Source organism: Plodia interpunctella, chromosome 2 (genome assembly GCF_027563975.2).
Source record: "Plodia interpunctella isolate USDA-ARS_2022_Savannah chromosome 2, ilPloInte3.2, whole genome shotgun sequence".
NCBI classification, from domain to species: domain Eukaryota; kingdom Metazoa; phylum Arthropoda; class Insecta; order Lepidoptera; family Pyralidae; genus Plodia; species Plodia interpunctella.
The window spans coordinates 10,600,592-10,622,557 of record NC_071295.1 but is presented as its reverse complement, the minus strand read 5'-3'; the positions used below and the strand labels follow the sequence as shown (position 1 = coordinate 10,622,557).

Below are 21,966 nucleotides of genomic sequence, written 5' to 3'. Positions count from 1 at the left end.
TCAAATGGAAATTTCATCACTATTAATTTAGAAGATATATGACGTCTATCTTAAATCAGTATCGTTTATCCAACAATTATCTAAGTACTGCCCGGCTTTAAAAAAAGGTCATCGATCGTTGATAATATGGAAAATACGGAAACTGAAAACAAAAGTCAACAATTCTATTACGTAAGCTATTATTACAATGAAGTGATCTCTCTGGTCTTTCTGGAGGTAATTTACAGAATACATACATTCGTCGTCAAAATATCGAATCAACGCGATCGTGTGAATATCCTTAAGTGTAATATTTGCTGTGTACAAAATCAATTCAGATAGCTATGCTAGACAAGGATGAAGTTCTTGGAAAATGTGTTTTCAGCTGATTTGAAGTATAAATGTTGCTACAGAAGTCGGGTTCCCTCAGAATTGGTCTAGGCTCCCACCAAGATGGCGAAATTAACTATAGTTTTATTAGGTCTTACTGCGATGGCGGTGCAAGGCGCGGTTATTAAGTCGGAAGGTAAACATCATTAACTTCATTGCCCTAGAGCAATTGAATAAAATATTTTAAGAGCAATTTGTTGCATCCTATTGTATCCTATGTACTTTATGGCCAATTTATTCAAATATATCAGTATATTCATAGCGTCATATCGCTCTTGTATGTAGTACAATTCATTGAATTCCTTACGGAATATTGAGTTATTATAAGTGCTTGTTCCGATGTGAGTTGTTGATACTTTTGAGAATTATTATATAATTTAACAGTTTTACTTAAACTACTGTAAAATATCTGATTAATAGCTTTGACTGGTGACTTTGATCAAAAATAACACAATTTATGTTGTTTTCAGATGTGCTATTAAATAGAATAGCCCGTTCTCCATGTGAAACATGTGGAGATGGATTTCCTCGGCCACCTCCGCCACCAGGGCCTCCCCCACCGCCATTCTTCCATACACACAACTGGAGTGGTTACCAAAGAGGACGTGATGGCCAGCCACGAGGGATCTTCAGTGGGGCAGCTGCTACTGCGTATGGCGGATCACAGGATGCTGGTCAAGCATTTTCATTAGCTTCTTCTGATGCTGGCGGCGGCAATGATGAATCAAACTCAGGACGTTTTAGTGGCCAGTCGTCGGGTACTGGTGGTTCTTCTGGAGGTTTTAGTGGACAACAGTCAGGTTATGGTGGCCAAGTAGGAGGATTTGATGGCCAGTATAGCAAGGCTGGTAGATACAAAGAAAGTCATTTCTCAAGTGGTAATCAACATTCTGGTGGATTTTCTGGCAATGGAGGTTTTGGCAGCGGTGGTCAACAACAGTCTCAATCCGGTGGTTTTGGTGATTCTGGAGCGCAGAGCTCAGCGCAAGCTGGAGCTCAATCTTCGGGAGCAGGAGGATATGGCGGCCAAGGACAATCTAAATTCAGACAGGGTGGAAGCTATAAAGAAAGCCATTTCTCAAGTGGTGGAGGCAATAATCAACGATCTAGTGCATTTTCTGACAATGGAGGTTTTGGCAGTGGCGGTCAACAGCAATCCCAATCTCGTGGTTTTGATGGTTCTGGAGCGCAGAGCTCCTCTCAAGCCGAATCATTTGGAAAAGGAGTAGGTTCAGCACATGGAGCAGGATTTGGTCAAGGAGGTAGTTCCGCGCAAGGAGGAGGCTTTGGCCAAGGTGGACTTACTTCAGGCTCGAGTCACCAAGTAGGAGTTGGTGGTGGTGCAACTGGAGGTCTAGGAGGTGGTTCTGGAGGTGGATATAGTTCAAGATATGAAGCCGGTGGATCATTTGAAAACGGACACCAATCTCAGGGTGGATCAGGATTTAACAGTCAAGGATATTCTGGTAGCCAGAAGAACCGGGAGTCGTACGGTGATGCCCAGTCTGCGTTGTCTACTGCCCAGGGTCTAGCTTCCCAAGGATTGCAAACAGAAGGGCAGGCTGGTTGCAGCACATGTAGTGGAAAGAGCAACTACGCTCTTAGCAATGCTAAAAGTAAATCCGGAAACGCTATTGCGGTGTCCGTTGGAGGAAAGTAAATGCGAATATTTGTGCCATAATGAATTATCGAAATTGAAATATTATTTTTATAACCTTTGTTATTTAGATTTTAAATTGTGAGACTATTGTACTTAAATATTGTTATATTAATAAAGCATCTAAATAATATCTAATCATTTTATTTATTATCTTCTCCTATAATAATAAATGCCAAATTTGTGCCTAATGCTTTGTTAGCCTAGTGGTATAACCAGACATTTGCTACAGCAGATGCAGGTCGTAACATCGGCCTTTAAATCCTATGACTCATCATAGGGTTTAAAATCCGATTAAGATATTAAAAAATATATATTCACACCAAAGATCAATCAAATCTTCATAAAGATGTTCAGAAAAATCGTTAAGAATAAATTGCAGAACCTCAGAACATCCTATTCAAGACAGGAGTCTTGATAGGAATAATCCTATCAAGACTCCTGTCTTGAACTATCTATATTCAAGACTATAAAGTCTTGAACATAGATAGGAATCTATGTTCCACACGATTGCGATTTGGGTAATTATTTTGTGGAAGGAAATGCATGAAACACACTCTAAGATTATGTAGATTACATATATAATAAACATCGGCTTGATGTCAAGGATGATATGCATGTTTATGGAAAGACGCGAAGTGATGAAAAAAAGATAGAAAATCGGACCTTGGGCTCCAACGATTACCGGCTGAGGTAGAAACCGGAAAAAAGCTGATGAAAAGGAGATGTAATAAACATCACTTGACATGATGTGATGTCCAAATCAGCAGCAAATTATATAAGTAAAACGGCAAATTACTTAAGGAACAAAAACCGCTTACGCCTGCTCCTAGCACAGGCGCAACCCAAGGAAGTGTCTTCAAAGATTAATAACATTAGTCTAACAACAGCCAAGGATGCCAATAATCGAACGAAATAGATGAGAAAACGTAGGAAGATACCCAAAAAACACATTTCCCCACATGGAATAAGCCCGTCATTATACACTTATCTTTCGTACCTCAAATGAAATGAAGTTAAAATTTATTAAATAATTAATTGATGTATTTTTCGTATAATAAAGTTAATACAAACAAACACTGGAAGAGATTAGTCATATATTAACAGCAATAGCAAACAGAAGTAAAGATAGAACGCCAAACAAATAAAATTATAAATTATATAATTTCGATTAATGTTGCTGTTCGCTGTTTGTCGGCCGATTTTGATGAAATTTAGAATGGTTCTAGTTAATGATCCGAGGTTAAACATGGAATACCGCCAATGCTGTTATGATTCACCACAATACCCTTAAAATTTGTCAAGTCTGTCTGATTCTAAGAATTCTTATTTTAAACTACGATTTTGATGCAGTTTTCACTGTTATTTATACAATTTATTCCAGAATGTTTCTATAAACATACCAGCGACCTCGTGCGAAGCCGAGCCGGGACTCTAGTAATAGATGTAAATTGTTTTTACCAATAGATTCATTAATTCTTATTAAGTATCCTATTGCTAACAACGCATTCAAGTCGCCTAAAGGCATCTGACATGACTTTTTATGACTCTCATTTACCAATAGATGAAATTGACAGAAGAAAACTGTGAAGAATTGTTGTAGGTATAAGTAGTGAATCCTCGCAGACATGCAAAAGGTCCAAAGAGTAATCACTTCACCAGGATGTGTAATATTGTTCGTTACACCTAATTTGTCACAATTCGAAGAATTCGCTTAGTTCCCTATTGCTAAATATTAAATTAGATTCCCAACACATTTTCCTAGCAATGTTTCCTTAATACAATACAACCACCTTACATCATCGAAAACCACGTGCAAACAAAATTGTATACACAATGACCACAATGGTAAACAAACATACAAATATTCACCTAACCACGTTTTGGCACCTACCAAAGTGTGCCTTATCATTTATCACACAACAGTGATATATTCTTGTTAGTACAGGAGACATATAAAATGTAACGTGTCACAATTGTATTCAGATCACCTCGAAATGTGGCGATTAGGGGCTTTGCTACTGGCTGTTGTTGTGATAGAAAATGTTACGGCCGAAGTTAGACGTAAGTACGGTTTTTTTTATGGGCTATCATTATGACCTTTTACTTGATTGACAGTGTACTTATGTACCTATACTATTTTGATATTATCTAATTAACTCACATACGAAGGGCTAGAAATATAAATAGAATAGCTACCTGACCTGTCACTATTTAATCTAAAATCCAACAATATGCCCACAATACAGCTAAGAGTCGGCTTCGAGTCTCACAACTAATGACTCTGTATACCCCGTAAGGGATAATATCGCGTTACTGTATCTGATTCTTATCGATGGAATATTCCTTACATCTCTCTTACCTTGGCATTTTCTAATATGATTAGCCAAAATATTTTCACTTATGATGAGAGAAGACAAGTCGTTTTCTTGATTATTCTTCATGATTTAGCATTTACTGATGCAGTTGTACTTAAAAAGCAGTTTATTTGACTATGCCAAGCAATGAAGGTCATGAAGGTCAAGCTAAGATCCTTTAACGATTTCCCTGATTAAGTAAATAATTAATTGTGAGTACTTTGCGACATTATTATATTGATAGATACATACATAGATGAACTCTTTATGGCACTATTTATAGAAATACATAAGTATTTGTCAACAATGCGTCTCACATCTACTTAACCAATCGTCTTAAAATATTGCATTAGTGTAATTGTGATTAGAAATACGTATTGGGATTAATGTATAATTTGTTTTCCAGACGGTGACCTCAAAATAGTGGAACGATTCAAACGCTCCCCCCATTACTGTCCTCCCCCTCCCCCACCACCGCCACCATATTGGCCTCCGCCGCCGCCCCCTCCTCCCCCGCCACCGCCTCCGTACTGGCACCACCATCACCCACATTTCGAGAGATATCGAGAATACAACGACAACCAAAACAAGCCATGTGATACTTGCGGAGGAGCAGGATATTCAGGAAGCAATGCGGAGAGTAACGCCAAGAGTGAGACAGGAGATGCTATAGCTGTCGCTGTCGCCAGAGCTAAAGCACAGAGTAGGAAATAAACTAAAAGACAAAGTAGATAAGATTTTGTCTATCGATTGGACGTTGTATATATTAAGAGTAATAATGTTGTTTATTTGTACGTAGAATTGATATTTAAAATAAAAGTGTTGGAATTACATAATATGTGTTATTATTAGCTAAGTCTTCGGAATAGTAGGGCTCAGGATATTTTCTGGTTGAGGACGCGAGCGCCAGCATAAGGACTGTTTATGATAATAAGGTGCAATTCTAAAAATATGTTTATTTTAATTTAATTTTGGAACTCATCGCTCAGATATCTGTAAAGATTTATCATTGTATTTTTACATGCTATTGAAATGTCTGATTTGGTAGGGACGCTAAATTGTAATCTTCCGCGTTCTATTCAATCTATATCTTTATTTAGTAACCCAATTTTCACTGTGAGAACTTTATTTCAACCATTTACATTGCTCTAGTCCAGAATTATATGGCCATAAAGTCTACCATTAAAAATAAATTGCCTATAGCCGTTATGATCAAAGTAAGTGAGATCAGAAGTAGGTAGAATTATCTATTTTTATTTACAGCCTTAGATAACAAAGGTCTGAGTGTTCCATTTTCATTACAGCGCAAGATCTCTTTAACTTTATCTATTTTTAACTTTGTCTATTTTCTGTCTAATGTCGACAAAATTGGCTACTCATTTACCAAAGGCTAAAAGTTAAGATACAATTGACATTAAACCTGAATTGATGCTTCAACAACAAACCGTTAGAGATCTAGTCTGATCAATGGCCTAACATTGCAAGGAGTAATAACCATGATAAATGCTTTTTAATCTCCCGTTATAGCTCTTTGTTAAGACATTATCGGTTTTTTGCCAACAATGATGGTGAAGTGTTAATCTTATATAATTAAAAGATGTTTTATTAAGTGTTCAGGTAGTTGTATTTTCATATTTTATTTAGTGTTTAGTTTAAAGATTCGATAAAAAGTGCACAAGTAGAACCTAGAATAGTCATTTCACTTGTGCACTTTTCATCATTATATCGGGACAAAAAGTGTTTCCTATAAGGATATAGGAAAAACATATATCCTATAGGAAACACTTTGTCCCGAAGCTCCTGAGGGAACGGAACCTCGGATGTAGCTATATAAATTATTAAAACAAAAAACAAATCATAGAAAAGATAAAAAAATATTTACCTATAGCTAAAAACGTAAAGTAGACCCTTATTTCAATCGTCATTTATCATTCATTCGTTCATTCGTCATCATCATTTCAGCCTTTTCCACCACACACTCTCTTCTCGTACGCTACCCTACTCTGTTCTTTGTTTCTCTCATTCGTCCATCTCAACATCATTTTCTCGGATTTGTCCCAAAACTAAATATTGTCCGTTTGCTAAATAAAAAAAAAACAGATTAGTTATCCAACAAAACAAGTTATCTTTAATTGGACCGCGCCTTACAATATCTGTGCGAAATAATCTAAGTTCAAGTTCGCATGCACAAGGTTGCGTGATTCAAGCCGTGCTTGTGATCCACTAAGCCGAGCGAGCGATTAGCTTTAATTTAAAAAAAAGAAAGAAAGAAAGAAAAATAGTTTATTTGGTACATAATGACAATTAAATCTAAGTTGACAATACAATCCGGAATTAAAACATGCACCAAAGTGGCCCCCACTCAGCATGTGTCGTGTCTGGGCCATGACGCTGGTTTTCTGCGGGTACTATACCTAAATTAAAAACTAAATTTAAAACTTATAACTACGTAACCAGATTGTGGCACTACGCAACAGTTATGTTAAACTAAATTACACATAGGAAAAACACAACATTCCAATGCTGCAGAACTATGATATCTGTGAACTACTTAAATATTTTTTGAATTTAGTCTTAAAAGTAATAACAGTAAATGACATTCTCATGGGAGGTGATATATTATTCTAGCAGCGTATATTTAGGCTAATTTGTACGTATTGTGTATTGTAATTTTTTAAACTCTTATTTTTTGTGTTGAGGTAATTAAGTTGCAAGGCTCAATAATGTTATTATATGGTACCTTAAAATTTGTATTTTTGTGAAAAAATAAGTGTATTTTATGTTTTTACGTCGGTTAAGTAAATAATTTATATCACTGAATTCGCAATATTTAAGACGAACACGAAAAATCCTTATTTTTCTTGCAAAATACTCAAATTTTTTTTTTATAAAACCTAGCTTTTACTATACAACATGCTTTATACTTACACCCACGCAGAGCCTTGTATTATGGCGCGGATTTTGGCAAAATCTGTAATTATGCAAACCATTACCATCTCAAGGAATTAGGAAACAGAATCTTCCGGTCCATTGTCACGAAGCAAGAACCGCCCGGTATGGAGCGGATGAGATGGGTTGCAAGATCTATTAGGTCTCCAGATTATTTAAATTAAGAAAGAAAATGTAATAATAATATCCATACATATAAAAAGAAGTCCCCCTGTCGCATCTGTATGTATGAACGTGATAAACTCATAAACGGATTTTCACCAATAGAAAGTGTGTTTGCAGAAGAAAGTTTAAGGGCAAAATCATTATTGTTTTAATTAATTTAATTACTATTGTTTCACCCGAGTGAAGCCAATATGGGGCGCTAGTTAGCTATTCCAAATAAGAATTTCTAAAATTTGTTGGCAGTTAACAAATCTCTCATTGTTACGAATTGTACAAGATGTTATGGATACTGTGTATGGATACTAATCTGACCTCTCGGAAATAGAAGGAAGGATACAATGGTACCCTATTTTATATTCCAGCTAGTTAAAATACCAATTGAAATTTCAAGACGGTTAATCCAAAAGAAGGTATTGTTTACAACTTACATTGTATACAAGTTACTTCCGTGGGATTTTCACGAATAATTTCAATGCCTCGATACACTGGGCGTGGGGGATGGCCTCGTGTAAAGATATAAAACTGCTTTGACCCGCAAAAAAATTAACACACCCAATAACGGAATAAACAGCAAAACATGGCTGTCTTTCGATTGTTACCGTTGTTTTTTGGCATCGCTTTTATGGGACCGAGTCCGTCTGCGGCCCAAGGTTGTAATTTTTTATTGATACTCTATAATCTCAGCGGGCTTATCGAGCTCGATAGATCGATAAATTCGCAATATCGGCACCGTTAGGTAATTGTAAGTAATGGGACCCTTTGTGATCTTTAATTTGCAGATGCCTCAGCTGTTAGTGGAGCGGTCAGTGGCTTAGTTCGAGAGCCCAGGAGTCACGCCAACAAATTATGTCGGAAATACGGCATCTGCAATAATGGCGGCTTCCAGGGAGGCTACCAAGGAGGCTACCAAGGATACCAGCAGGGATACCAACAGGGATATCAACAACCGTATCCACCAATCAACATAGCTATCAGCCAGTCTCAATCTTCGGCGAACGAAGCCGGTGGTGGCTATAGTAATGGATACTACCCTAACAATTACCAATACAATTATCCTAACCACGGTTACCCTAACAATGGTTACCAAAGGCCAGGTGGCTACTTCGGCAACGGTCAGGGGGCATTCAATAACCAATTTAACGGAAACTATTATGGTCCTTCTTTGGGTCAACAAGGAGGAGGTGGATATGGGTTCCATGGGCTTCTATTTGATGAGAATCCAGATGAAAATAACGGACCAAGAGGTAACCAGAATGATGGCCCCAGTGGTCCTGGCGACTATAACGATTATAATCAAGGGCGGTCTAATGAAGGAGGTCCTCAAAGTAACAGTTTTGCCGCAGCTGGTTCTTTCGCAGTTGCTGGTAGAAAAAACTAATTAATTATAGATTAATAGAGAAAAATGCTTTATTTTGAAAATATCACAAAAGTCGGTCGATTAGTTTCGATATATTTTTACACAATGAATGTGCTCAAATTTTAGGACAATTTATACATCAATGGTAGGTAACAAAATCAGATTCTGCTCCATATTGCAATAAAAATGATGACCTCGATGCATTTATAAAGTCAAGATTAATAAAATGTCAGATTTTATTTTTTGTTTAGAGATAAGCATTGGAAAAACCAGCGCTTTTAGTTTAATTAACTTTGCATATGATGTAGAGATATCGGAGTGGGTTATTAAGTAGATTTGGATTCAGATTCTAGATTTTATTACATTGCCATTACTATAAAATTGCTTTACCAAAAAAGGATATCGCTCGCTCATTAAAGATATACCGTTGAAGAGTTATTTAAGATTAATCTGTATCCTAAGTGTTTAAGTCATATATTATTTATTATGGTTATGCTCAATAAATTATTTTAAAAAATTGTGTTATGTTTTATTCCTCTCGTTGCTTCATCTAGTCCCTGAAACATCTTGATATACATATGTAAATCTATATAACTATATACATATTGTATACATGGTATATAGAATTTTTTGTAAGAAAAAAATTGCTTAATTCTGTCAACCTAATCAAACAAACTATTCATTCAAGTGTAGATTCAATTGTTATTTTTATTATCTAATTAATATTTATTATTTTGGCCTTATTATGAAATTATTTAACATTAAGTAACTTAATACTAAAGTCTGTTTTTGTTTTATGAATTTTATTTTTAAATCAGTCTACGACGACCTCGGTGGCGCAGTGGTAAAGTGCTTGCCTCTGAATCGAGATGTTCCGGGCTCGATCCCAGGTCGGGTCAAGATGGAAAATGATATTTTTCTGATAGGCCCGGGTCTTGGATGTTTATCTATATATGTATTTTTTATAAAATATAGTATCGTTGAGTTAGTATCACATAACACAAATCTCGAACTTACTTCTGGGCTAGCTCAATCTGTGTGATTTGTCCTAATATATTTATTTATTGTTATTATTAGTCTACGCTCTTTCTATTGTGGGTCAAGTAGGAGGAATATAATCTTCTCGATCGGTCATCTAATATAATTACTATACGGTAATTTGCTGTAACAATTCGTCAATACAGTGACCCAGTAAGTGCGAGTGGGGGCTATGTCTTTACTATAAAAGCTAGGAGAAATGTTGTGCAAGTGCTCATTGCTAGAGAAAGGTACAGCAGTGCAATTATACAAGTAATCCTAGGACAATGGTTGCTAATAAGCTGGTCATCTTGATGGCTGCCCTGGCAGTCGGAAATGCAGTGCCGGTATGGATCACTGGTAAGATATCCCTGAATTTGAAGTTTATTGATAATTCCTTCTTTTCGTCGTGGTCATTGTATGGAAAAAAACATACAGGTTTTTTTCCTTTCATCAGCACTTGATCACAATCATAATGTTTCAGTATACCTTTTGACTATGTACTTACATTGTTATATTACTGATAAAAAAATATACATAAATTTATATTTAAAAAATGGTACGCCCTTGTGGCATAATAAGGACCAACACTGTTTGAATGAGTTTCTTTCGGCATTTCTTCTCAACAGTGGTCGTTCCGAAATGCTAGTAGTTTGTAGCTTTGGTAAATATCATTTAATTTAGAATATGATGTGAAAAAGTGCCAGTGAAGGCCTAATTTCTGAATAAATGATTTGATTTTGATTTTAGTTCAGGTTCTTTTATTTATTTCGAACTTGAATTTTGTGAACTACCTATACCTAAATTGAATATAGTATAGGATGTATTGATATAATAATTATTGTATCGTCAATACTCATATGTACACAATGATCCGTAAAATTTTTAATTGATAACTCGGTGAAATTTCCTGGAATATTTCAAAATCGGAAAAAAATACCTTTTAAGAAAGCAAAATCTAAATAGCACCTATCATAGAAAAGATCTCCTACGAGTATTTTTTTTTTCAGGAGCTGAATTCCTACCTACCACATACATGCGCATCGGTCGGTCTCCGAACGTCGCGTTTGGTTTCGGCAGCGGGTTCAGCAGCAACATTGGCGGCATCGCACACGCCACAGGCATGAGCTCCTCGTTCTCCACCGGAGACGCCCAAGCTTACGGCTCAGGCATGGCCGGGGGCGACAACGGCTACGCCCGAGGGGTTGGCGTCGCCAACGCAAGACCATCGTACCCACCGATGCCTTATAACAACAATGGATTTGGACGCTTTGGATCAGCTGTGTCATCAGCACAAAACTTTGGAGATTACAGCTCGGCTATCTCATCTGCTCAATCGCATGGACATAATGGAGCCGCAGCATCAGCTGTCCAAAGCGCTGGACCAGCTCGTTACCAATCAGCCGTATCATCTGCTCAGAATTTGGGTTTGGGATATCAATCTGCCGTAGCTGCAGCTAATAGCCATGACGGGCACTATGGATCCGCTATGTCGGCTGCTAACAGTGGCTATGACGGTGCTATTGCCCAGTCTAGAAATGATATAAGTGGCTATGGTGCTGCGGTGTCTGCAGCGCAGAATATCAATGGATACAGAGCTAGCACGGCTCAAGCTGTGCAGCAACAAGGTGGAGCTCTTCAGCAAAGTGGTGCTTCCAGCATTAATGCTCCTGGCATTCAGGCTGCTCAGTCACATGCTGTTAACACGGGGTACTACTAAGTTATAATTAAATTAGTTACTTAATGTATTCTTTTGTAAAAAATGGTTACTTAGACACTGAGATGACCAATACTTGCTTATCTCACTGTCTTTGTACATTTGTATGGGTACGAAAGGACAACACACAATCAAAATGGTAATTGCTATTGTTTGGGAGAATATAACATAAGGAATTGTCAATAAAAGACTGACAGATACTTAAAATTTTGTTTATTTTAAATTTATGACATAAGTTATCCTATTCCTACATACAAAATGCCTAAATCATAAAAAGTGACCTTCCTTAGGTTACTGTATTATGATTTGTTTTCAATGTTGACAGTTTTCACATTTCCAAAAATACGCCCATTGTCATTGACGGCGGCGACTGTCGTAATTTGTCCATTTCCCGACAAGGCAGGGTCGTAATAACCTTCGACGCCTTTCTGCCAGTTCCAAGAGCCTGAATTTGCTAGTCCAATGCCTTCTAAATTTAATGGTGAGAAGAAAAATGGCAGCAAGAACGGATTGAACGAAGAAGAGGCAAAACTTCTTCCCGTATTCAAATCATTAGCTTCTGGCGATAATCTACTGGATACTGCTACACTTTTGATGTTATCATCAACAGTTTTTGCCTCGGTGACAATTGCGTCATCTGTGTTGTCAAGCTTTGAGAATCCGAATCGTAAATACTTCTCGACATCTGGATTGTCTGACGAAATGGCAATAACTGCGTCTCCAGAGGGGGATGATCCTAAAATAAATATATTTTTTCCTTGTATATATAAAATATCTATAGAATTTCTTCAAAAAGACAAAAAAACTGTTCTAAATAAAAAAGAAAGAAAAAAGAAAAATTAAACTAAAAAGATATAATTTTATCTCAATCATCATCGATATTGGTAGATTATACTCTTCATTATTCAGTAATATTGGTGAAGATTTGAGTAAAATAAATTAATTTAATAAGAAATACACACCTGTTAGAAAAATTGGTGTTCCTCGAACGATTGAAATTAAACTAAATATAAAAAGTACTTCCATAGGACAAACCATTTTTATAAAACAAGTCAACTATTTAGAAATAATGTCTGGAGTCTTATTACCCGACAAATGAGTATATACTCTTAAGAACAACGGCTTATATAGGTTGATATGATCTATAATTTAATAAATTGCAGAGTATAGAGGTCGCTGACACCTGAAGCACGTTTAAGACCAAACATATAAAAAGTTAGGTACTGTTAACGTTAATCTGCCAGAGGACTGATTGGCAGGTGATACTGAAGGAAGTCAAGAGTGTTTTGATTGATATCATAAATCAATGGACATAAAAGGTAGTACATCAAAATCCGTTACTAACTAAATAAATTCCAAACATTGCCGCCAGCCTTGGTTGCGCAAATTAACACGATTTTTTATTTCAGATAAATTTTTCTGCATGATCCTTAAAACTCATATTATATATATCTCAATCTACTCTATCTCATAATTTCCTGATCCCTTCGTCTTTCCGGTTTCTTCCACGGTCGTTAAGTGTCGGGTCCACTTTCCTACTTTTTCTCCACTTCGCACGGTCATCGGCATCCTTGGTTGTCAGACCACTGGCACGCTTCTTGACTAATAGGAACATATATGTACAAATGCAATTCAAATAAATAACTTTAAAGTGGAAGAGGTGGAAGAAATAAAATAATTTCACCACATAAATGAATATAAATAATATATATATATTAGGACAAATCACGTAGATTGAGCTAGCCCCAAAGTAAGTTCGAGACTTGTGTTATGGGATACCAACTCAACTATACTGTATTTTATAACATATACTTGTACATATATAGATAAACATCCAAGACCCGGGCCAATCAGAAAAAGATCATTTTCCATCATGACCCGACCGGGGATCGAACCCGGAACCTCTCGGTTTAGAGGCAACCACATCTCAAAATTATTTCACTGTAATAATTATGCGAATTTCACAAACAGCTACATCTGCATAATGAAATATGATTTTTAATGTAGGTTCTAATTAATTAATTAACGTAGTTTCTGATTACCTTTAATATGTTACAGTTATTTCAGATCTCAATTAATAAAAAGAAAACTAATTTGACATTATTGTAATTTTAAATGATAATATTTCAAATGCTAAATTAATGTAATTTACCAACATAAATATTTTCAAATAGTTACAATTATTATGGAAAACATCAACATAACATACAAAAAGTGGTCATCTAATGGACAGATACGAAATGTGTATGAATTTCATATGATCTCATGAGAAAATTAATAGGTGTTTCGATAATTGGGTGCCTCTGATAGCTTTGCAAGAGCTCGAATACATCAAGGCATTAAAATAAAATATGCAAATTAAGTAACAAACAAGTCTTTACTAAATAACATAATGTCGAAGCCTTCGTTTACCACATTTAGATTTTATTATAAGTTCTAATCATCTCAACTAAGTAGAAATTGGCTAATCAGGATATCACACGAGTGCCATACGCAGTTTTATTTTTATTGGTTATCAACGGAATTGGATGATACCATTTCGTTAGAAAGGACATAAATTTTATCATATTTTATTTATGTGTACCGGTAGCACATATAATTAAAAATCTAGTCGGGATGCGAGTGGGGGAATATCTTTTTCGTATATAAGCTTGGAGAAATGGTCCTCAGCTATCCATTACGGGTGAAAGTCAAGTCAAGACTTTACAAGATATAAAACATTTTTGTAACAATGGCAGGAAAATTTGTAGTTTTTATTACTGCTTTGGCTATGGCCAATGCTGTACCTATATGGGTTATTGGTAAGTTAAAACAGATTTTTTTTTGTTGTAATTAGAGTTTGTTTAGAATACTTATATTACATATACGTGACGTGTAGTGAAAAACTTGTACCTAGCTAAAATACGGCAATTTATTTGATATAGCTGATATTGATTGGTCCACTACTGACGTAAAGAATATTACCCAGAAACAAATATTGTCATCTTTTCCGAGAACACAATTAAGGAATACTATATTAATATTTTATTTCCTTAATTGTAATGATGTCATTTGAAGTCGAAGTCCTTAAAATGTAATTGTTTCCCATCAGCTCCAAGAAACGACCCCAACATTGGCCAAGCTCCAAGCCTAGCCTACGGCTTTGGCAGTGGCTTCAGCAGTGACGTCGCCGGCGTCAAGCACTCGACCAGTATCGGGTCTTCCTTCTCCTCCGGCGATGCGACCGCCTACGGCCAAGGCATCAGCGGCACTGGCAACTCCTACGCACGAGGAGTCGGCGCTGCTAACATAGCCCCGACTTACTACACCCAACCGAAAACAAATGACTACGGTTACGGACAGTATTACAACCCAGCATTACCATCAGCTCAAGCATACAACTCTCCTCAATACGGAACAGCATTAAGGCAGAATATTCCACAATACCAACCCCAATATCATGGTTACCGTGCTGCAGTAACGAACGCTGTAGACAACGGTCAGTACAGAACAGCGCTGTCTTCTGCCCAGAACGTAGAAGGTCAGAACTTCGAGTCAGCTGTATCAGCCACCCAGCAAGGCCAAGGGTACAACTCTGCTATATCCAATGCTCAGTCGTTGAATGCTGGTGGTTTGCGATCGGCGACGGCGGCGTCAGAAGATGTCAATGGCTATAAGGCCAGTACTGCTCATGCTGTGCATCAGAATGGCGGGACCCTTTATAACAGTGGAGCCACCACCATCAACGGACCTGGTATACAAGCTGCTCAGTCGCACGCTATTAGCTATTTCTAAATTAGTACTCAATAAGTACACTTTGTTAGACAACTCTATCGTTGTGTGGACTGGATCAATGAAGTAAAAATATAGAGACGACTAATTAAAATACTTGTCTCTTATATTTACTCACTAAACAAATGTAATCAAATCAAATCAAATCAAATCATTTATTGCGTCCTTAATGTAATACAGGTGTTTTCATAGAATTAGAACCAATTAAGGGCCCTGACGGGCGCTGCAATGAGAGAAGGGCCATTATGTTATAAAAACTAATCATATATATGCGTGCTTTATTAATTTTATTGATAGATTTCTGTTTTTTTATTATAGGGGTATTAGTTTTATGTCAAATATTTAAATTATAATTATTAAGATATTGAATATATTTTGATATATTAAATTATATTATTAATAATAATCGTTAGAAATTTCAAATATTAATTAAAATAAAAATCATAATGAAACTTACATACTTATTTATTACCCTGTATCAATTAACCACATTACATTTTAATTAGTCTTAGGTCTACTATTATACTTGATAGTTTTAACATTGCCATAGACACGGCCGTTGTCGTTGACAGCTGACACAGCGCTGATTGTCCCCGGTCCAGAGAATCTGGCATCAGGGAAACTTTCGAAACCTTTAAATAGATTCATTGGTTCAAAATTTCCGAAACCGAGTCCTTCAAAGTTTATGGGATTGAAGAATAAAGGGGTCAAAAATGGGTTGAAAGCTGACGTTGAAACGAAACTGCGTCCAGAACTGGAGGCGGCCTGACCTGGAGCTGATACTGCTGATGTGGAGACGAACTTGCGTCCAGAAGTAGTGGCCCGACTTGGCACAGATAATGACGATGTGGAGACGAAGCTGCGTCCAGAACCAGCGGCGGATTGACTTGGTGCAGATAACGCTGATGTGGAGACGAAACTGCGACCAGAAGTAGTGGCCCGACTTGGCGCAGATAATGACGATGTGGAGACGAAGCTGCGTCCAGAACTGGCGGCAGTTTGACCTGGGGCTGTTAACGCTGATGCGGACACGAAATTGCGTCCGGAACCGGCGGCGGCCTGACCTGGTGCAGAGATGCTGAAGCTTCTCGACTCGATTCCGCCTGGACTTCGAGTAATCACTGTCTCTTGTTTGACGGACTTAGCAGGGAAATTACTAGTGAAGTATCGCACTACAACAGGGTCATTGGACGATATAGAAACCACCGCATTGCCAGAGGGCGATGAACCTGAAACAATAAAAAAAAATAAGTCAAATGTGTCTTTTTTCAAATCGCATATAAATAAAAGGAATGGTAAAATTTATTTATTTTAATAAAAGCAAAGACATACCTTTTAAAACAACAGGAATAGCCTGGATAGTGTAAAACATGGCCAAAAACACGGTTAATACTATCGAACTCATTTGGAAAGTATCACTAAGATATAAGACACAAAACTGACAAAAATGAAACGGCGTAGTCCAAATCTCCAGTATATATAGAGCTGGTATAATCAGGCAATAATTTTGGTGATCAACGAAATTCAGCGATCGTTGAACCTAAACGTGAGTTAGTTCGTGTAGCTATCTTATAGCTATTAATTAATTTGCACTTAGCTCGGGTGGACAATCTCTACTGTTCGCAAAAGCCACCATAGACTACTTATATGGTCTCCAAGATACTGTTATACGTTTAATCATTATGCTTTATTTGACAGAGAAATAAATAAAAACTGAGTTAAAATCTTTCACATTATTCACATTCAAAAGCTATATTTTATTACGGTTGACTTTATTACTCTTTAATATTGAAAGGATACTATATTATTTCTTATGCTAACATGCTTTTTTATTTGTATGTTAATTTCGTTCCTTTTTTAAAAGTATTATAAATATATAAAAAAAATATAAAAAAAATGCTAATTCGGCCAGTATAGACCTCATACTATAAATTATATGTATGCAATTATTACGTCTACTAAGAATATCGAAAACCACACGAGGTGGAGAAGAAAAAGTAGTACAAACACACTGAAACACACCCTTGTAGGTAGTTTCTTGGAAATATTTTTTAATACTTATCTGTGTTGTGTAACTACTGCGAATCAACTTCAAATAAAATTACTTCATTTAAATACAACTTTTTCCCCATTCGAAAAAAGATTTTATTGAAAACGTGATTGAACTAATTTTCAAATTTCATCAAAATCGGTGGTCCAGAGCTGTACAGACTTGCCAACATTTATAATATAGTATGCTCTTTGTTCTATGAGCATCTATACACTAAAGGTTTTGAAGTTAAATAATGTATTGAAAAGTGTATATATTTGTATATTTCTGTGATAAAAATTAGGAACTGGATATTTAGACGCGGATGAGATTTATGATTTACAGCCTCCCACTTAACAGCTGCATCACCTTTGAACTCTCATAGCAATAATAATTAACACTAAGATTTTATTGATTTCGTAGAAAGTAGTAAACTATATGGTATTTGTACAAGAATCTAGACTGTAACTGATTTATGTATGATGATTTAAAGGCGAAGTAGATATTATTAATCTTAGAACGTATAAACACTCCGATAAAGTAAATTAATATAAAAAAAAATATTAAAATATATTAGATTTTAGTGTCTGATAGAATTGGGATGGTTTTGATTTTGTGAGAAATTGTTATTTCTTCCTGTGGGTACCTCTATCTACACATATGTCTATACCACTGGCTAACATAATCAAATCGCAAAATACAGACATCAACACTTAATTAATATTGAGATTACGGACAAACAATCAAGGTACAGTTATCATATTGAGTTGCAAACATCAATAGCGAGCAAAAAGACAATAATTGGCAGTCGACACAATTGGCAGTTTGGCCAAATTAACACAAATTAAAGAAGTGACAGATACAAGATACAGACTATAATGTATCTGTTAATTCTTGTAAACAAAAGAAAGAAAAAAAAATAAGGCAACCCGCACACTACTAGCTGACTGTTTAGCTCAAATTCAAATTCAAATCATTTATTCAGAAATTAGACCTTCACAGGCACTTTTTCTCGTCAATATTTATAGTTATTTCTCACAAGCTACAATCTACTGGCGTTTCGGAACGACCACTGCTGAGAAGAAATGCCGAAAGAAACTCATTTGAACAGTGTTGGTCCCTATCATGCCAGATTGGCTTACCATTATTGTTTCTTACAAATGTTTTTTTTTGTTTCTAATAATATATAAAAGTACATAATGTACATAGTCAACAGGTATATCAAAACAGGTTATGATTGTGATCCGAGTGCTGATTATAATATATATATATAGCTCACAAGTTAAACCATGGATTTAGTAGGTACACCGAGTATGAGTTAAACATATTGCATTAGTCATGAAATGACAGTTACTGAAGTATACGACTTGAAAAAAACACTGAAGAAGGATCACTGAGAAATAAAAAAATACTTTATATAAGAAGTAGGTACCTACAGTATTTGTATAAATGTGTACACTAAAAAAATAGATAGATATTGCAACTAAGAAAAAGTTTACCTCCTTCGTTTAAATCCACAAATAGGATTATAGATATATTTCCTGTATGAGCAATAACGCTATTCTTCTGCACAATGATTATTTTGTGACATCAACACAGTGATTTCGGCTCTGCGCATAAATATTTATATTAATTCCCAGGTGTTAAAATGGTAATGATAGCAGAATTATAGTCATAAGGCTTCATGCCTTTTGATCTGGAGCCGATTTTAATATGGAGAACCGTTCTGCGCCGATATAAAGTGAAAAGATAATGATGAGGCTGCATTAAGAGTTAGAACTTGCACCATGAGGACATTTCCGGGTGTTTTGTCTATATTTTTCGTTGCAACCGCATTGGCTGGCAAACCAAGTAAGTGATTGATGATTTCGGAAAACTGTTGAAGGATAAATTGTATTCAGATCATTTTGACAAGTTACACTCTAAGATTACACTAGTAAACTCTCAACTTAAACTATTAAACTGTCTCTCTCTCTCACACACACATAATCTAATTTATGAACACTCCGAATTGTAACTTAGTATTTTACATTAATTTTCAGATGACCAAAATAACATAGAACTTCAACCATCAAATGGAATAATAGGCGTGGCAAGTATCGCTGGCATCACCAACAGGAACGGAAGGGTCTCCTCCATAACCGGGGTCAAGATGATACCATCACTCGACTCTTCACAAATACTATCCAACTCACCATTTCTATACCCATTAACAGTCACTAAGGAAGCTGACGGCAAATATGCTTCTGGATCCATCCAGTTTCACCCAGGATCTGTCATTGTTTCTTCTTCAGCTGGATATGGACCTGATTGGAAGGTGTGGCCGAAAATAAATGTGCCTCTGCCATCAAACATGTTCTTACAGACTCCCCTAAATATCTTTGGAACGGCAAAGGCAATAGACCCGTGGTTTCCGAAGGATATATTCAAACCGATACAACCGCCGCAAATCAATCTTCCTAGAGACTGGTTTTATCCACATTTCAATCCATTTACGAACATTTGGCGCTGAATCCAGGATGAAAGATAAGATTAATACTTAATGATAAGTAAAATTATTCATTTTTTTAATTTGCCATGCCCAAATAAATTTATGGATAAATAACATTTCAAAACTATATTTAAATAAAAGTTATAGATGATTGTTCTAATCTCTGTTTGCTCCCTTTACCTTTTCATGTGGATAAACTGAACAAAGAAAAACCTCTGTTTGCTAATATTATTAGTGATAATTAATCAAAAGTTCCATCAAACAAATGCATTTGTTAGCATAAAATGCAAGTAAAACTCATGCAAGTAAGATGCATGGATCCGTATCTTTTTACATTACTTACACAATTGTGCTATATTGTGGTAATACTAAAACTATGCAATTATCTGGCCAAATATAATAAATACCTACCATTTATAATAATAATATAAACGCAAAACTTAATATATTATATTATATTTATTTTTTTTGATAACTGTAAGTATTTACATGCACTAAAGCCGTTGCAATTAACTCCAATAAATGTTGTCAGTTTTAAAGGTCACTTCATTATTACAAGAAAACATTGCGTGCTTTAAATAGATTTGTAAATATAGTACTCTAATTAAAGTAGAATTTAAGTTACGCCAGTTTTACAATAAGTTAACATAGCTTGTACATTTCAATTTTATTTTATTAATATGCAAAGCCGTGGATTTTGACGGCAAAAATATATCGTTATTCGAAATCACTAAGATCACAAAATTTTAATAAATGCTATGATATAAACAAACAAACAGTTATGTGTGCTGTTGCCTCAAGCTAATTATGTCGGCAATCAGCATTGGAAATCGTACACCCACTCCTTCGTTATGCAACTCTAGAGGATTATTCTGCAAGAAATGATATACTGGAATGGAAAAAAAAGTATTTCATTAACATTCAAAGATGACTGACGCTCATATCTAGATTTCACTGTTATCACAAAATCGTCGGTTGATGTTTAACAGGATTGCTGAAATCTACGATTTGTTTGGTAGGTACCTATTCCCTTTTATACAGTTGTATCATGAATTAGAACTAATTATGAATTAATTAACTTATGAATTAGAAGAAAAATTTAGGTTTTGACAATTTGTTAGGCTATTGACAAGACTGCATTAATATTGTCAAATAAGTAATTGTTTGTCAGAGCTACATTTTTATTTAACAAACTTATCCAATGTTTACAAAGAAATCTTTAATCATATTTTAATTGACTATATTCGTATTTTATATAAGTAATTATTTTATTATGTGTAGCACGAATATTCAATGTCTTTATATTGAATTCACTCAAAGGACATGAGAAAATAACTATTTGCAGAGGATATCCAATAACACTGCCAAAACAAATGAAAAATATATCTCGTCTGAGAATAACGCAACGCGCGACAGACCCGCGACACGCTTACGACTTACGTGTATTCGCCACAGTATAGTAAGTTCACTACTAGCAACCAGCAGTCTACGATGCGTGTGTTACCGTTGTTGCTTGTCGTAGCCACACTGGTGGTGTGCCACGCCGCGCCACAGCGACAGACCAGTCTGCAAGCAGGGAACCACCGTGAGTCTAATTTTAAGTAGACTATTGTGAGGTCGTGTGGGAAACTGGTTTGACGTCTTGGAAATAAAAATTGATTTTAAATATATACATATTGGGAAGTACGGTACGGTACGGCCGTACCGTCCTTTACTCGAAGCAATACAGGCCAATTTCAAACCCCAATAACTTCGTTTTGGATTTATAGTATTTCACAAAACGCTACAAACTGCTAGCATTTCGAATCGACCACTGCTGAGAAGAAAAGCCGAAAGAAACTCGTTTCAACAGTGTTGGTCTCTATCACGCCCGAAGAACTTAATGTTTCTTAAATATATTTTTAATGATAGTATAACAAAGTACATGGTGAATGGTGATATTAAAATTATGCATAATTTTGCATATTAATTCAAGTCCTCCAGAACTAAATTTATATGTAAAAGTTAATAACAAAGTATTATATCGCATCTTATGCCATTTCATGACTTTCGTCTAAGTAGGTATTATTGTTTCCTAGAATACTAAA

General features: G+C 35.8%; 5 protein-coding genes and 1 long non-coding RNA gene across 6 annotated transcripts; 4 read left to right on the top strand and 2 right to left on the bottom strand.

Annotated features, from left to right (window-relative positions):
- Window positions 1-370: 370 nt before the first annotated feature.
- On the top strand, window positions 371-2,159 carry LOC128679866 (keratin, type I cytoskeletal 9-like). The gene is made up of 2 exons (XM_053762349.1): window positions 371-505; window positions 840-2,159. The coding sequence occupies exons 1-2, from the start codon at window positions 433-435 to the stop codon at window positions 2,027-2,029; spliced, it is 1,263 nt and encodes a 420-aa protein (XP_053618324.1). The 5' UTR covers window positions 371-432; the 3' UTR covers window positions 2,030-2,159.
- A 1,796-nt stretch (window positions 2,160-3,955) lies between these two features.
- LOC128679874 (uncharacterized) lies at window positions 3,956-5,219 on the top strand. The gene is made up of 2 exons (XM_053762361.2): window positions 3,956-4,090; window positions 4,790-5,219. The coding sequence occupies exons 1-2, from the start codon at window positions 4,024-4,026 to the stop codon at window positions 5,095-5,097; spliced, it is 375 nt and encodes a 124-aa protein (XP_053618336.1). The 5' UTR covers window positions 3,956-4,023; the 3' UTR covers window positions 5,098-5,219.
- Window positions 5,220-10,121: 4,902 nt separating this feature from the next.
- Window positions 10,122-11,795, top strand: LOC128676287 (filaggrin-2-like). Its single transcript, XM_053756318.1, has 2 exons — window positions 10,122-10,231; window positions 10,882-11,795. The coding sequence occupies exons 1-2, from the start codon at window positions 10,159-10,161 to the stop codon at window positions 11,589-11,591; spliced, it is 783 nt and encodes a 260-aa protein (XP_053612293.1). The 5' UTR covers window positions 10,122-10,158; the 3' UTR covers window positions 11,592-11,795.
- On the bottom strand, window positions 11,785-13,213 carry LOC128676295 (uncharacterized). The gene is made up of 2 exons (XR_010370147.1): window positions 12,551-13,213; window positions 11,785-12,324 (listed from the first exon to the last, which is right to left on the bottom strand). It is a non-coding gene; the product is annotated as an uncharacterized LOC128676295 (long non-coding RNA).
- Window positions 13,214-14,271: 1,058 nt separating this feature from the next.
- LOC128676657 (uncharacterized) lies at window positions 14,272-15,489 on the top strand. Its single transcript, XM_053756920.2, has 2 exons — window positions 14,272-14,389; window positions 14,680-15,489. Exons 1-2 carry the CDS (start codon window positions 14,320-14,322, stop codon window positions 15,360-15,362), a joined length of 753 nt encoding a protein of 250 aa, XP_053612895.1. The 5' UTR covers window positions 14,272-14,319; the 3' UTR covers window positions 15,363-15,489.
- Window positions 15,490-15,806: 317 nt separating this feature from the next.
- On the bottom strand, window positions 15,807-16,981 carry LOC128676664 (protein SPT2 homolog). Its single transcript, XM_053756934.2, has 2 exons — window positions 16,692-16,981; window positions 15,807-16,588 (listed from the first exon to the last, which is right to left on the bottom strand). Exons 1-2 carry the CDS (start codon window positions 16,762-16,764, stop codon window positions 15,858-15,860), a joined length of 804 nt encoding a protein of 267 aa, XP_053612909.1. The 5' UTR covers window positions 16,765-16,981; the 3' UTR covers window positions 15,807-15,857.
- Window positions 16,982-21,966: the final 4,985 nt, after the last annotated feature.

Excerpts from the sequence above, each read along its gene's own strand:
- LOC128676664 (XM_053756934.2), bottom strand. The coding sequence starts at position 16,764 with ATGAGTTCGATAGTATTAACCGTGTTTTTGGCCATGTTTTACACTATC. Across the intron at positions 16,589-16,691 it reads TATTCCTGTTGTTTTAAAAG|GTTCATCGCCCTCTGGCAAT; the intron begins GTATGTCTTTGC and ends TTATTGTTTCAG.
- LOC128679874 (XM_053762361.2), top strand. The coding sequence starts at position 4,024 with ATGTGGCGATTAGGGGCTTTGCTACTGGCTGTTGTTGTGATAGAAAAT. Across the intron at positions 4,091-4,789 it reads TGTTACGGCCGAAGTTAGAC|ACGGTGACCTCAAAATAGTG; the intron begins GTAAGTACGGTT and ends TTTGTTTTCCAG.
- LOC128676657 (XM_053756920.2), top strand. The coding sequence starts at position 14,320 with ATGGCAGGAAAATTTGTAGTTTTTATTACTGCTTTGGCTATGGCCAAT. Across the intron at positions 14,390-14,679 it reads TGTACCTATATGGGTTATTG|CTCCAAGAAACGACCCCAAC; the intron begins GTAAGTTAAAAC and ends GTTTCCCATCAG.
- LOC128676287 (XM_053756318.1), top strand. The coding sequence starts at position 10,159 with ATGGTTGCTAATAAGCTGGTCATCTTGATGGCTGCCCTGGCAGTCGGA. Across the intron at positions 10,232-10,881 it reads AGTGCCGGTATGGATCACTG|GAGCTGAATTCCTACCTACC; the intron begins GTAAGATATCCC and ends TTTTTTTTTCAG.
- LOC128679866 (XM_053762349.1), top strand. The coding sequence starts at position 433 with ATGGCGAAATTAACTATAGTTTTATTAGGTCTTACTGCGATGGCGGTG. Across the intron at positions 506-839 it reads CGCGGTTATTAAGTCGGAAG|ATGTGCTATTAAATAGAATA; the intron begins GTAAACATCATT and ends TGTTGTTTTCAG.